General features: G+C 44.9%; 2 long non-coding RNA genes and 1 gene segment (V, D, J or C); 2 read left to right on the top strand and 1 right to left on the bottom strand.

Annotated features, from left to right (window-relative positions):
• Positions 1-251: 251 nt before the first annotated feature.
• The window catches only part of LOC101562402, a 271529-nt gene continuing 256458 nt past the window's right edge, over positions 252-15322 (bottom strand). The window contains 2 exon segments of the V gene segment in view: positions 252-781; positions 5053-5088. Of these exon segments, the coding sequence occupies positions 465-781; positions 5053-5088 (353 nt within the window).
• Positions 4050-15322, top strand: part of LOC111813058 — a 137579-nt gene continuing 126306 nt past the window's right edge. The window contains exon 1 of the long non-coding RNA XR_002818396.1: positions 4050-4086. This is a non-coding gene — a long non-coding RNA (uncharacterized LOC111813058). The remainder of the gene's footprint in view (positions 4087-15322) is intronic.
• LOC111813057 overlaps positions 4689-15322 on the top strand; it is a 24842-nt gene continuing 14208 nt past the window's right edge. Inside the window, exon 1 of the long non-coding RNA XR_002818395.1 lies at positions 4689-4723. This is a non-coding gene — a long non-coding RNA (uncharacterized LOC111813057). The remainder of the gene's footprint in view (positions 4724-15322) is intronic.

Raw genomic sequence — 15322 nt, 5'->3', positions numbered from 1 at the left:
TAAGGACTGTGAAATATCCCAAGGAAGGGGGAGCAGGGAAGGGAGTGGCCAGGGGAAGAATGTATCAAGAGGGGGCAGGTGGTCTCCAGGTGGAGTGTCGTGTAATGGGCAGTAGGGTAGGGTAGGATGGAGGATGATTTTTATAAATGGTGGTACATTTTAGGACAATGATATACCTAATCCCTTAGACAAGAAATGAGGTAATAGTAAAAACAATGTAAAACTTTAAAAAATGAATCAGGAGAGGGTTCTCAGGTGCAAAGATTCACTTTATTCATAGTGTCCCCCAAGTATAATTAAAGCCAACGAGGGGGACAGGGGTGGTGGTGGAGGGGGGCGGAGGATAGTGCCAGGGCAGGTCTCACTGGGAAGGGGTGGGACATCTGAGGAGGAAGCTCAAGGCTGGGTGGGCCCCGGGGAGGGGGTGGGGCAGGGCAGGCAGTAGTGCCTGTTGGGTTCTGGCTCTAACACTCATTCCTGTTGAGGGTCTTGACTTCGGACTGGCCAGAGTGGGTGACCTCGCAGGTGTACAGGTTGTGCTGATTGTACTTCGCAGCGGTCAGCGCTAGGGTGCTGCTGAGGCTGTAGGTGCTGTCCTTGCTGTCCTGCTCCGTATAACTGTTCTGGATGTCTTGTGTGTAGTCAGTGCCATCCACCTTCCACTTGACGCTGATGTCTTTTGGGTAGAATTTGTTAACGAAGCACACAAGCGAGGCGCTTCCAGATTTCACCTCCTCAATTGATGGGGGGAAAATGGAGACGGTTGGTTTTTGTACACTCCCTGAGGAAGGAAGCACAGAGGGTGGGTTACAGTCACTAGGCAGGAATCTTCTTGGGTGCATGGGGGTGGGGTGCTGGACACAGACACATAGAGCAGCACACCTCTCAGGCACAGAGCACAGCAGGATAGGACGCACATGGAGCTCTTCCCTAGTTCCCTCTCCCCTTAAAAGTTTAGATTGTGCTTGAACTCTTTGTAGCTCTTCAGAGGCCTCTGCCTGCTTTTCTGACCTCATCTTTCTTTGCTTCAGTTGTGTTCCCACCACCTGCAGTGGCTCAGTGCTTCAGGCAAAGAAAACAAGCTCTGTAGAGCTTAGACATCAATGCGGGTCTGCCTCCTGCATACAGGAGAAGACAGCAGCAGGAAGTGGCTCACTTCCAGGCCCTCCCCCATGACAGGGCTGCCACGTCAAGCTCCCCTGGGCATCTCCTGGTGTGGCGGGAACAGCTCCAATCTCTGCACCTGTGCCTCACTGGGTGTCAGCCCCCTCTGGGATTAGGCCAACTCTCCTGCTGCTCATGAAGCCCTGAAAGTGGGCCCCAGCCCCAGCCTGATATCTGTGACCACAGGGGAAATTTTTAGCCAGGCCAGAAGGGTCAACTGTAACTGTGGCCACCTGCCTGGGAGCCTGTGGCCACCTGGCTAGCCTCACTTCTGACCTTGAGCAGCTGCCAGGTGGCCTCCTGGAAATCCCCCTCTGCAGTAAGCAATCCCTCAGGTGGGAAAACAGTCATTAAATAAAAAACCAAGACTCCGTTGTTAGGAGAAATCAACAGTACATGAGCAGTTTTTAAAAAATAAACCCAACCTCAAGTTTAATCTACAAGTTTAACCTAAGACTCTGCATTTTTATTTTTGAAGTTTTGGTTCTCTTTAAAACTTTATCACTAATTTTTCCTAAATAATTAAATAAAGTAAGCTTCACACCAAAATTATGTGATCTCTGGAAAAAAAGCAGAGAAAAAGTTTTATGAAGTTCCTCCTATGTGGGTGAATTCTTGACAGATTTAAAATTTCCATCTGGCGCTAAAATATTTAACCATTACATATTTAATCCAGAAATTATTTCAAGTCCTCTCATTAGCTTTTAATTGAGTTTAAGATTCTTTAAAAGAATTTGTAGAAGACCCTGAAATAGTTTTTAAAATAATTTAAAGCAGTCAAATACTTCTAAAAATGGTTTCAAAAAATTTTTCAAAAGGTCTTAAAATAGTCCTAGCAAGTTGTTCAGACCAAAAAAATCTTTCTCAAGTATCAGTTTTGAAACCAAGTGGGAGTGAGAAATACACTTACAACAGAGAAAAATTATTAGGCTATTTAAGATATTATGAGATTTTAAGTAGCAAGATCATACTTTTTCTCATAGAATTAGAGTATTGAAAAATACATTTATATTATTTTGATTAATCACATTTACATATTAGATATTCTGTAGAACTCAATACAATCCTACCCAAACAGTTAAATTTTTGAAGATTAAAAATATATTACAAAAAATATATATATTACAACTTTTTATCAGTTACTGTTCCATAATGAGATTTGGTATGAACTCACCAAGTGAACTGCCCAAGACCTGCGTAGCTACATCGCTGGCATTAAATCCAATGTTTGCTGGTGTGAATTTCATCATGAGGAGTTACAGACAGAACTTTTCTTTCTCTTATTATCAAGATTTTATTATTTAGGGGAATTGGATGAAATGCTATCTCACTAAAAATAGTTTTCTTATTGGAAGTCTCCATTAAAGGGTATAATAACAGATGTGAAGTTTAGTTTTGCAATCTTTAATAGATAAGCTTCTTCTTGGCATTTCCCCTGTTAGCGCAGGGCCTACCGCATGGCTAGTCTCTTTGTTAGCGACATTGTTCGTATCACTGTGCGCTAGGAAGGTTGGCCGCCGCACAGTTACGCGGGCTAAGGCGGGATTGCCGAGGCCTTTAGCGGTCAGGCGAAATGTCACAGGGCTGCGGTGGCACCGCCAGCGGGATTACTGAGCCGTGGCAAAGACTGCCACGGCGTCTACGGACCACGCTAGCGGTTACTTCGGCCTCCTTAGCGGTATGAAAGTACAGATAAGTAATAACTGGGCAAAATTAAAGAACATATCCTTTCACATTTTTCCCTCCAAGCCCACAGGGGCATCCTAAAATTATATTTAGTTTTGTACTTTCTTTGAAAGTCTCTCTGAAACTAAGCTTTCCACCATTAAGAGATCATTTTAACTTTACCTTCATGTAGAAATTAGATTTTTAAAAAGGAGTTATCTAACAAGATCTACTAGAACCTCTCATTTTGACCAATTATATTTATTTATTTATTTATTTATTTATTTATTTTTGGTACTGGGGATCAAACTCAGGACCTCGCGCTTGCCAGGCAGGCGCTTATGCCACTGAGCTATCTCTCCAGCCCTATCACTCATTTTAGACTCTAAAAATGACACTGCTACTAATTCTTCAGTTAGCCATCTCTTTTATATTGTAAACAACTATGTCTTTCTAACCTTTTAACTGATTTTTTTTTTTTTTTTTTGGTAACATGCTGTTACTTTTAAAAGTTGTCTCATAAAATGATCAGGCAAAGGAGAAAACTGACTAAGAAACACATTCAACTTTTCTATTTCATTTATAATAAACAGAAACAATACACTGTTTGGTAAAACTCAATATAACTGATACCTCCAAGTCCCCCTTTCATCTACACCACGATGTTTTTCTTTTACTCATTCAGCTCAGCCCAGTTTGATCTCATTGTCTCCAAATTTACTTTTGGAGCTGAGTCTAATTTTTGGCCCTGAAAATAAACCTGGAGAGCTTCTATCCCATCACCATAGAACTCCTCCTTAAGCCTCAGGCCAGTACGCCTGCCAATTTAGACCTAAATTTCAGCATGTGACGCAGAACAATTACTTACCTTCAATCCCTGGCTTGTTCACTGCTGACGGTGAGCCACAAGATTATCTTTTTTTTTTGGCAGAACCGAGGATTGAACTCAGGCCCTTGCGCTTGCCACGGAAGCGCTTATTCCACTGAGCCATCTCCCCGGCCCAAGTCACAAGATTAGCTTGCTGGCTATCCCCTCACAACCCTCTTTTTCTGTTGACCTCGCAGCATTGACTGAGGCGACCTGGCACTTAGGGCCCCATTCTTCAGCCCTTCTCTCTCATTTTGGTAATAAACCCACATTCTATCCAGAATTCATATCCAAACATAAAATTTACCAAATCTTATAACTCTATAAGAAAAAGGATTAAAAAATGCACTTACGTTTGATCTCCAGCTTGGTCCCGCCACCGAACGTGAGTCACAGTGGTGACTGAGACTTCTACCCCTCAACAAAAACCTGTCTTTGTGGCTCATCAGACCAGGCTGGCCAATTCGGACAAAACCGGCCATTTCTTTCGCATCCTCCCCACACGTCTTATTCTCCTCACAAACCTAACACTCTATTTGTTCAGATTTTAAATTTCTTTTTTTCTGATATTCTTCTACTTACTGTTGGGTCTCCAGGAATGGTTCATTTAACCAAGATAACCACCAACTCATACGCATGGTACAGCAAGATTAAAATGTCACAAAGAATTGAGCCAAAATGCACTTACGTTTGATTTCCAATTTGGTCCCTGCTCCGAAAGTGAATCACAATGGTTCCCTCTAACTTCTCCCTTTTACAAAAACTTCCCTAGGAGGCATCAAGTCTCCTCTCCAACTAAGCTATTTTGCTGTAAAAATCACAAGACCTGGCCACAGGCAGCCTCCTGGGGAGCAATTGTCCCCCCTCAGGACCTAATCTGGGAATGCAATTTGTACATCCTGGACATCAGTCTAACCAAGAAACACAAAAGGCAAGGAAAAGCAAACTGGTCAGACAGAAACAGTAAAGCTTCAGTTGGAAAAGATACTTACGTTTGATTTCCAGCTTGGTCCCTGCGCCGAAAGTGTACACACAGTGGTTCCTCTTACCTCCCTCCTATACAAAAACCCAGTTTCCCTTCCTGCCACTGAGCAAGGCTGTGCCTGCAGCCCACTACTGTGCTCCCAGGAAATTTTTGAAACTATTGCTTATAAAAATGACTTGCACTAAATGACTCACTCTTGCTCTTTAGAAAATGCACATTCGATGCTCAGAGTTTGCTTATAGACTTCATCTTTTGTGGCACCCTTGAGAATGCCAGAACCTGGCTTCAGAATCAGTTAAGAAATCACTTCATACACACAGAGACCAAGAGACACAGACAACAGAGGAAGAAGAGTTTGGATTCTACTTACGTTTGATTTCCAGCTTGGTCCCCGCGCCGAACGTCCACCACAGTGGTTGCTCTTCATTGACTCACCGTACAAAATCCCTTCTCACTGAAGAGGAACAGACCCGTGGCTCAGCTGCTAGCACTTCAGCCCTTTTCTGAGCAGGTGTGGAAGGCTCCGGGCTTCTCTGGTAGTGTTTGTTTCCTTAGGTGAGATCTAAAATTCCATAAAATGATAGTTGTTATGGATGATGGTTCCTTTCTTCAACAGACTACCACCTCTAGCCTGGTTGCTATTCATTTATTTAACACATAAGCTCAATTTACGTTATAAAGACAACCAGACAAATTTAAAAATAACCATTTCTTTATACTTTCTCCCAAGCTTTATTTAGTTACAACTATGAAATTCCTTCTTCCCTCAGACAAGAAGTATAGAATGTCTTCCTATTTGAACATCTTCTTTGTTTTGAATTGTTTCAAAAAAAATCAGATTAAGTATAGATCAAATCATGGCTCATAGCTTTGAAATGTATTTTGAAACTGAGGTATATATTACCTGTGGGGAAAGAATGAAGAATGACAGAGGATCAAAGTAGACTTTACTTGGAGAATTGGTCTATTTTCACTGGACAAGTAGCACTTAGGTCTCACTGAGCTGAACCATGTAGTTGTGTCCTTGGAGCTACCACGGAATCATGGTGCGCCGTGGCCTTCCTATAGTAACTTCATCAGAAAGACTGACTGTCTTGTTTGCTATGAATCCAGCTTGATTGATTGCATCTTGTTTCCTTCTTAACTTTCAATCTCTATCCCTTTCCACACACTGTTCCCACCAAGGTAAGCTCCTTACAGCTCTACCCTGGCCTCTAGCTTTACCAAAACATTTTCTTAGCTTGGAAACATTTTTGCTCCCCTGGGTTAAACTATAATCAGCTAATTGTCTCTGAAGCACAACTCAAGAGAGACTTTCTTTTGGATTATCTCTAGCAGGTAAGCTGACTTTGCAGAGAACAAAGATAAGGTCAGTAGGTCTAGCACACTCAGTTTCTCTTTGCGATAGTCAGAGTTTGTCTTCCCTACTGGACTATAAGTTGTTTCATTTGCCCTTATTTGAGAAGTGAAGTCCAATACCTTCACTTGGCAAATGTGTGAAAGATATTTGCCCAACAATGCAAAAGTGAATAACTAAAAATCAAAATGAACAAGAGGAGATAAATTATAATGGACTAAAGATTAATAGTGACCATTACAAAGTAAGTTTTACAAGAGGAGATTATGAATGTACCTGCAAAGATTAGAGGCAGGTATGTCTGAGTCTGTCCCTGGGAGCTTTGCTAGTTTGCTTCAATAGCAGAATCAGTGATGGGACTCACCAGAAGATGAGGGAAGATAGGACAGAGGTGATGAGGTAGAAGGAAGAAAATGGCAAGTAGAAATTAAATGCACAAAACAGCAGGTGAAGAACATAGCCAACATAGATCCTAAAGATGATAGGAAGTGATTTTCTCTGCAGAAATATAAGCAATACCAATCGTCAAGGTTGACATTTATCGACCACTTACAAAGTGCCAGACATTGTACATAGATTACTACATTTAAGTATCACTAAGACTCTGTTAATGAGAAATTAATATTTTCCTCTATTTTATGAGAAAACCTGAGGGCAGAGAGTTAAAGCAACAGGCTTGTGACAGTAAGTGGTGGAGCTGGGATGTGTACTTGGAGCTCAGGTACTGAGCTGAACTTCGGACTAGAGACTGGGTGTAAAGTCACCTAACAGAAGCAACAAGCATGAGAGAGAACGCTGGGTGGGGGAAGCACTCCTCAGAGGATCCTACGGTTGGAGATGAGTAGCTGAGTGTGCCCAGAGGTATGTACAAGGGTGTGCATTAAGTGCTGTTTAAAAACTGAAAATAATAAATTTTTATCAGTAGGAGTTTGGGTCTGTGATTTTTTTTTTGGTGTGGCTGGCTCAGCCCACCTTGGGGGGTGGGGCTGACACAGCATGTGGTGCTGGGGATTGAACCACAGTCCCTGAGCTTGCCTAAGCAGACACTTTAGACCGCTGATCTATCTTGCCGGCCCAGGTATACAATATTTTGATGAAGCTTTCTAATGATGTACAATGTAGCCAATGAGAAGAAGGTTTCTGCCTAGTCACAGGAAAAACTAAAAATGTAGGTCACAGAGCAGTATACCAAATGTGGTGTCATGGTCCCATTGAAATGGATTGTATGTATGTATAAATACAGACTCTTTTTTAAAAAAAAATGTATTTGGTATAGGGTCTCACAATTCAGCTCAGATTTGTAGTGATCCTTCTGTTTTCAGCCTCTCCAGATCCCATTATTGGTTCAGGGCGCCCAGGGGCAGGGCCAGCGCAGCAGGCAGTACCGCGGATCAAACCCGAGTTTCTGTGCTTGCCTAAGCAGGTGCTCAGTCCACTGACCTAGCTCTCAGCCCTTAAATACAGACTCTTAAAGCCTACACAACCTATGCTTAGGAATTGTTTCCTGGGATTAAAGAGGAGAAGTAACAACATTTCTTCTCTCTATTGTCTGTATGTTGTAGATTATTTGATTAGATTTTTTTTAAAAAGTCAGATGGATACATTTATTTTAGGGTCTTCAGAAAAAAATGTGTGCAATTGCAAAATGGTAAATTCCGACATAGATAACAGTCACAATATTCACCTGCAATATATAAATGTAACTTTATTTTATTTATTTATTTATTTATTTATTTATTTACTTATTTATTTATTTATTTATTTGGTGGAACCAGGGATTGAACTCAGGCCCTTGCGCTTGCCAGGGAAGCACTTATTCCTCTGAGCCATCTCCCCACCCCCCCCCCCTTTTTTTGGTAACTTTAAAATGATACATACACATGCATGAGATTTTTCTTTATGACAATCAAACCTTTGTCTAAAGCCTTCAAACAGAATGCAACTAAAGTGAGAAGATCCCTGGTTCTGTGAAGGAGATCAGCTTTTACACCTGGGTTGAAGCCTGGGCCTGGGAAAGGTGAGCCTGCCGCATGAGGGACGTGTTTCCTATGTGAGTAACCTGGAGGTATGAGATGAGCTCTGGGGGCACAAGCCTTGCGGGACGCGGTCATAGGCCACACGCAGTCATGATGATAGGAATGCGATTATGGTGTTTGTTGTAACATCAGATAGATGGCTGAGAAGTGGTGGAAAGCTTTAGTGTGTTCCAGCCCTAGGAAGGCAACGGATGCCTCAGAAGCATTTGTGGCGCTCTTCTGGGGCCTATGGTTGTGTAGAGTATTTGTGATGGCCACTGATAAACTGGTTTTTCATGTTATTATTGGTTCAAAGTGTCAGTAAGACAGTTGGGTGGTTCTTAGATTTGATTCATAAGAACGATAGAATAAGATCGTGGGGAGCATCCCAACGAACTCATCACAGAAGCTGCTTCCCAACTGAGCCCCCAGTTGGGTTCTCAGAATAAATTCTTCACTGTGTGTGGAGGGGAGAGAGCGCCTAACTGCGCAGCCGTACGTCACTCTGAGCACTCTTAGCAGCGGTGTGCAGGTCTAACATTTCCAGAAACACCATTCTTGATTTTTTTTTTCCTCTACCAACTGAGCTAGCCGGGCCCATTCTTGATTTTTATTCACCACAATTAGCCAACCTTTTGTGTGTGTGTGTGTGTGTGTGTGCATGTGTGTATATGTGTGGGTGTGTGTGTATTGGCTCTCACATCAGTAACGCACAGGGAATCATTCATTCCGGAAACACGACAGCATAGTTTTGTTTTCCGCATGGGTGGTGGAGTGATGTCTTCCCTACCTGGCTTGGAAATGCTCCTGGCCGGTGTCCATCCCGAGGTCTGTAGTTTTATGCTGTCTTCCGAGCCTGCTGGTCACTGTACAGTCCAAGGCAGGTGACTCTCCTTCACCTGGGCTTCTCTGGCTGAGAGACCGTCATTTCTGCTGCATCTCATCCGATATTACCTGCAGACAGGAGAAGGCTCATCCACCTCTGGTGATGCTGAGATCCATATCTGCTGTCATTCTTTCAGATGGAATGTTGCGAAAGGTGACTGTCCTGGGTCCCCTAGGGGTGAGGGTGGCCCATTGCGTGGGAAGGAAGAAGCCGAAAGAGATCACTTGAGGAACAGCTGGATCTTTGCTTCTTTGTGATGGTTTCCACCTATCCTTGAAGAAAGGCGCGCTGGAAGAAGCAAAGTCCTGTCGCAGCTGTGTGTGAATGTGTGTGCCGTAAACACGACCTGAGACTGTGGTCCCGCTCTGGAAGACGGAGGCACTCTGAGGCATTAAAGCTGCAGGTATTTTTTGTACCTCCCTGAAAGAAAGAGACAGCAGCTACTGGGTCAGTGTTGACTGCGCTTGAAGATTTACATACTGGGTGCTGTGGTTTCCGGCTCAGCAGTCACCAGTCGAGCCCTTCAAGCTGTGCTTTTGAGCCCCTGGCCTCCTCCATTCTCCTCTGACATGCTGTGCGTTGTTGCTTTGGCTGTCTTAGTTTTCTCTCCAGGTTGATGTGAGCTGGCATATATGCCTTGGACAGGCAGCTGGGCTAGAACGTGGGTGGGCGTGTGGTGGGTGAAGTGGGCTGGCTCGGAGGTGCTGAGTGCGAGCCCACGGAGTCATTATATGGGCGGTGTCTGTTGTAATTTGCCTTTTATTTATTTATTTATTTATTTATTTATTTATTTTTTTTAGTAAGCATCTACAAGGTCTTACTACATAGATCAGACTCTAGTGATCTGCCTGTTCACAGCCTCCCAGGAGTGGGGATTACAGGTGTGTGCCACCATGCCCAAGCTCTATTGTCACCTCAGCACATGCCCCGGGGGCGGGGCCGGCATGGCATATGTGTGTGTGTCTTCTGAAGGTTGTGGGTTGATTATACTGGGAAAACTTCGTTATTAGTATGGGGATCTTGTTAGTTTGCGTTAGGGTTTTAGTGATGCAGGCTGGGCCTGGCTGGCTCTGGGCCTTTACCTCTGATGCAGGATCAAATCAGCTCTGTCAATTTGGGGTGCATTATAATTTCTGTCGCACCCAGTTCTCTGGAGATAAATTACAGCATTGTTGATGAAACAAATACAAACAAGATAATTGTACACAACAAATATCAATTAATAGCCATAAATATGCCATCCCAGCAATGACAACAGAATCAACAACAGTAATAAAGTCAAAAGCAAATTGGATACTGATATACATAAGAACCAATAAAAGGTACCCTTATATCAGATTTAATAACGGAAAAGATCTGTAATTCTAGTACAGAAAAAGACAAAGCAAATATTGACTTACAGTAAATATGTACTAAATGCACCAACTGTACCACTATTAACAATAGAGAAGAAGTCATAGTCCACTAAAAATATAAGCCTAATTGTAATGCTAATAAAGGTGGATGGGGTGGGGAAGGGGAAATGAAGTAAAACTTGAAGAATAAAGAAAAGAAAAATGAGAAGGGGAGAGAAAAGCAAGATAAAAGACTCTGTTAAGGAGTAAAATAAAATTAATAGAATTAGATAAAAGTAGATAAAAGAATAGACAAGAAGAAAAAAGGAGAGGAAAATAAGTAAATAAATACATAGATAAAAGGGGAAAAATTCTTCAACTCCACCAAAAAACTAATGAATAAATAAAAAGAAGGGATTCCTCCCCTCAAAAAAAAAAATCTGTGTTTTCAAATAGTGGTTTCCTTCCGGGGTCTGCAGTATGGGAATCCACCGGATCCGAGGAGGGCCGGTGAGCCACCCATGTGGTTTCCTCCCTGAGGTTTCCTGTGCAGAGCCACATCCTACCCTGCCTTTCCTGTGGGCTGCAGCTGGCCCTCGGAGGTGTCTGCCCCAAGGCTGTGCTCATTTTAGCACCTCCACTTTCCGTGTCTCTCCGGGCACTTCAACCCTGGTTTTCGCTGCCTAGCCTTAAGGCTCTTGGCTTTGTGAGTGCTCCCCGGGCTGCTGAAACCCCTCTGTACATTCTAGGCTGTGGCTAGCGTCCAACTTGATGTGTGTCCCTCATCACACGGGCGGATGAGGAGAGCAGATCAGTGAGCTCTGTGTTGGGCTAGGCAGTGGGGCAGCTGGGAGGCTGGTCAGTCTGTCCACTACCAGCACTTTCAGATCCAATCCCTTCTCAATGCTGCGTGTGACCACCATGACTTATTGACCGGGAGAGCGGGTCCTTCTTGTCCTTCCTTGTCTGAGCTTAAATTTCTCAGTGGTGTTGTTTAGTCCAGGCCCTCTCCATGATTGTCTTTCAAGACCACCTCCCAGAATCACTGTGGCAGGATGGCCTCCATTGTATAGAGATGATATAAGGACCTCCAATAATTCAAATATAATAAAGGAAATAGTATAACTCCCAACCCGTTAGATGTTCAATATGCTGAGTTCACATTCACCAAAATCCAAGAATGAATTCCAAGGAACAAGTAGGAAGTACTTATTGAGGGAAAGATAGCTTCTATCTAAGAGACAGAAGGGGTCCCAAATGGGTGGCTGGGGACCCCACTTCTCAAGCAAGTTTTATACAGCACAGTTACAAGGCGTGTACAAAATCATACTGTCAATATAAGGCAGGACAACACTATGGTCAACCAATAAGATTGCAAGAATGGTAGGTTAGGTAATAATGCTCCAATAGGGAAGCAAGTCCTGTAGCCAGTGTGCATGGGATGAGCAGGGACATTTCCTGGGATGGATGCACTGGGGAGGTTGTGGTTCTCCACCCGAGATGACGGGTGCCTACTTAGGACATCAATCATTGTTGCTCATCCCTCAGGGAAGTTTGTAGGTACAGTTGTTGCCTTTATCTGGATGCCCGACTTTCAGTGAATGCACCTCCAGCCGTGCTTGTACTGTGTTCTTATCTTCTGCACTGACTTCTCTGAGGGCCTCGCCCTGTGGGAGTGCCTACAATATTTCTAAGTAACTTAGCGGTCCGTAATACCGGGAACCCTGAAAGGAGGTTGTTTTATAGTTGCCCTGTAGCTCAGTCTTAAACAGTTAATTCCTCCTCAAACTGACTCCTGACTAAACACTCAAGTATGGTGGGCGCCATGCTAGACTTCTTCTCCAACTCTTCCCTTCTGTCATGCAGAAGGAGCCCTTCTTCAGAGTGAAGTTCCACATTGTATTTTGCAGTTACAAGAACTGTGGGCTTTTCGAGGAGCTGGCACTGCTGGCCTCTGCGGTTTCTCCCTAGAGCTGCAGGAACTCTGGGCTTCCCTTCTATTAGAGAAAACAGGGGTCCCTCCCTGGGAGCTAAGGTCAGGTTTCCAGACTGCCCTGTTTTAAAATCTGTATGGGGCTTCATTTCTCCAGCTTCTCCATGGTTTCTAGTTTTTCTCTCAGCTCCCTCTTCATCCCTAGAGAGCTACGCTTTTCTTCCCCAGTTTGTTCTCTAGGTGTCTCAATACGTGTTCCCCCAGAGAGGCTGATCTCTGCTGCTGGTCTTTAATTTGCCATCTTTAAGCTCTCAGAAAAAGATATTCAGTTGCTCAGAAATGGGTGCTGCTGGAAGAAATACAGTAGGCCAGGGTCACCTGAAGCCACCTGCAGTTTCCAGAGGAACTCTGCTGGTGTGTGTGTGTGTGTGTGTGTGTGTGTGTGTGTGCACATGTTACTTTCCTACTCTGCCCTCTAGTGGCCTGTGGCCAGGCTCCGGTTGCTAAATTGCCTTTCCTAGAGTGGCGTTCTGCCTCCCCGTCAGGGCCCAAGGGGGGTGCACAACTTCTGTTACATGTGCAATAATAAGCACCAAGTTAGTAAAAACTCTAAGTGGTCAATTTCTCACTGATTAACTGAAATTTCTCTTTTTGAGACAGGGTCTTGCTCTGTAGCTCAGCCTGGTCTTGAACTCGCCATGGAGACAAGGCTGCCTCCGGAGTGCTAGAATCATACGAGTCACCACGCCCACTACAGTTCTGAAAGTTTAACAAATACCTAAGGAGCTTTGCTTCTTGAAATAGTGGAAAGTGTTTCCTTCTTTTTCCATGAAGAAAGGTATATAAAACAAGCACATGAGACCTCTGAAAGTTGGTGAGAAAAAAGGCCAGTTAGGCCTCAGGGCACAACGCAGTAGGGAGTTTTTCTTTTTATCTAACATATCCCAGATTCAGTGCTAGAGGAGCTGATAATTTTAGAAACATAGGTATAACAAACAAACAAACAAAGCTGTGTCTCTCTAGTCTTTCTAATTACAGGCTCAGGAAAGAGCTAGCCTGTTAAAACAGAAAACTTCTAGAAAATAACTGTTCTACTCCAGCCAAACACAATGAACCTCCACCGCTGTATACTCCTCTCAAAGGCCTACAGAGAGCCTGGATCTCTCTCCTCTCTGAAGCGACTTGGATGATCCCGCCCCCTCTGCTGGGAGGCACCAAGTAGCCTGGGATTCCTCTCTTGCCTGCAGGAAGCCTTCTGCTCTCTCTGTGACGTCAGCATGGACAATGTGGGTGGCCTGGCTTGTACCAGCGCCCTGTGGTAACGAGACACCCCTGCCTCCTGCTGTGGGTGTGGTGAGAAGGCCTCCTGGAGGAGGTTGGTGAGGAGCCCAAGCTGTGCACCGGTCACAAGCCCCCCCCCCCCCAGGCATGTGAGTGGAGGTTGCTTGGGCAGTGGTAGTGTGCTCCTGCCTTTCCTGCCTAGGAGGCCTGGGCAGAAGCCTAGTTAGCAGGATCTGGGATTCTTGCTTCCACCCAGAGGTCATGAGGAGGCTTTCGATCTCCAGGAGGCCTCTCTACGTACTTGGATTTCTGGCCCTACTTGGTAAAACTAGGTGATCCCCAAAACTTCTGTCAGACTCATATAAGAGGAAACCTGCAAGCATAGGGTTAAGGAAGTCCTTCACCTCCTAGTATCCCAGATGTCAGGGCAAGGCAGGCGGGGTGTGCTGGTTACATCCCAAGGCCATGTGCCAGCCCCAGCAGTAGGGCTGCCCCATGGCTAGTGGCAGGTATATAGTGGACCTCTCCAAGCTCTCTATGGACCTGGAGTATGAGCTTCTGTCTCCCTTCTCAGCCTGATACCTCAGCAGGGTCAGGTCCAGGGGTACAAGGGCCACTAAATGGCCCCAGAGTCCCCATAATGCTGAGCCCTATGTGTCTACCATCAAGAAGCCCTGCCACCCCTTTGGTGACTGTGGTGCCAGCTTCTCAGACTCAGAAGATGATACCATTGTGTCCAGCTGGCAAAGGGCCTGTTGTGGCTAGACCTTCTCCTGTCCCCAAGGCTGGGGCTGCCCTGAGAGCAAGGCCACTGGGAGGTCATCCTTTAGGGAGGTCCCAAAGCCCAAAGAGGGTGGCCTGAGGGAGACCAAAGAGATGAACAGGCAGTAAGACATAGATCTTGAACAGTCCCCGAAGAGCCTGGGCACAGCACTCTCAGCCAGGCTGGCTTCCCAACCAGGGCCTCGCAGGATGGAGGCAGTTCAAGGAGGAAAATACCAAGAAGAATTTGATTCTACCCTCTCCCAGTTGCAAGGACAAGGATGGAGGAGAACAAGATGAAGGCCTGGGCTGAGGGTCGGCACTCCTTCTGGTCATTCTATGTGTTTCAGCAGCAGATTTTGCATGAGATCTGCCCTGGCCTCCAGGTAGCCCAGATCGTCTTGGGGTGGCAGCCTCCAAAATTACCTTCCCAGCTCACCCTAACTTCTTATTTGATTTCAAAGAAGCAGGCCATCCCTGGCTCAGGGCCTTGACTTCTGGAGGCACCTTTGGCTTATGGTCTCTGGGACACTTTTTTCTCATGCACCCCCTATTCCAGAAGCTTGTGGTAGATCTTTCTCACCCACTGCTGCTGGGCAATAATAGATTAAATATTTGTGTGGATCAAAAAAGAAGGCCCCAGTATTCTCTGCTCATTCACAGACACAGAGTAAAATGTTTCCCTGAGTTTCGTCGTCTGTTCATGCAGAGGACACTGCAGCGAAGATACAAGGGGACCTGGCTACTGCTCAGGCTAGCACCAGACCTTGGCGTCTTCCACATGATTTTATTTTATTTATTTATTTTTTTGGCAGAACCAGGGATTGAACTCAGGCCCTTGTGCTTGCCAGGCAAGTGCTTATTCTACTCAGCAATCTCCCCGGCCCTTTCCACATGATTTTAAAGAACGCAGAATATAGAAGTTAGTGCAGGGGCTGGTGAGATGGCTCAGTGGTCTAAAGCACCTAAAACACAGACTGCAGTTCAATCCCCCAGCACCATATGCCAGCCAGCCCTGCCCCCTGGTGGGCTGAGCTGGACACACACACACACACACACACACACACACACA

Source organism: Octodon degus, unplaced genomic scaffold, assembly GCF_000260255.1.
Source record: "Octodon degus isolate 3935 unplaced genomic scaffold, OctDeg1.0 scaffold00162, whole genome shotgun sequence".
NCBI lineage: Eukaryota > Metazoa > Chordata > Mammalia > Rodentia > Octodontidae > Octodon > Octodon degus.
This window is presented reverse-complemented; position numbering and strand designations above follow the sequence as displayed.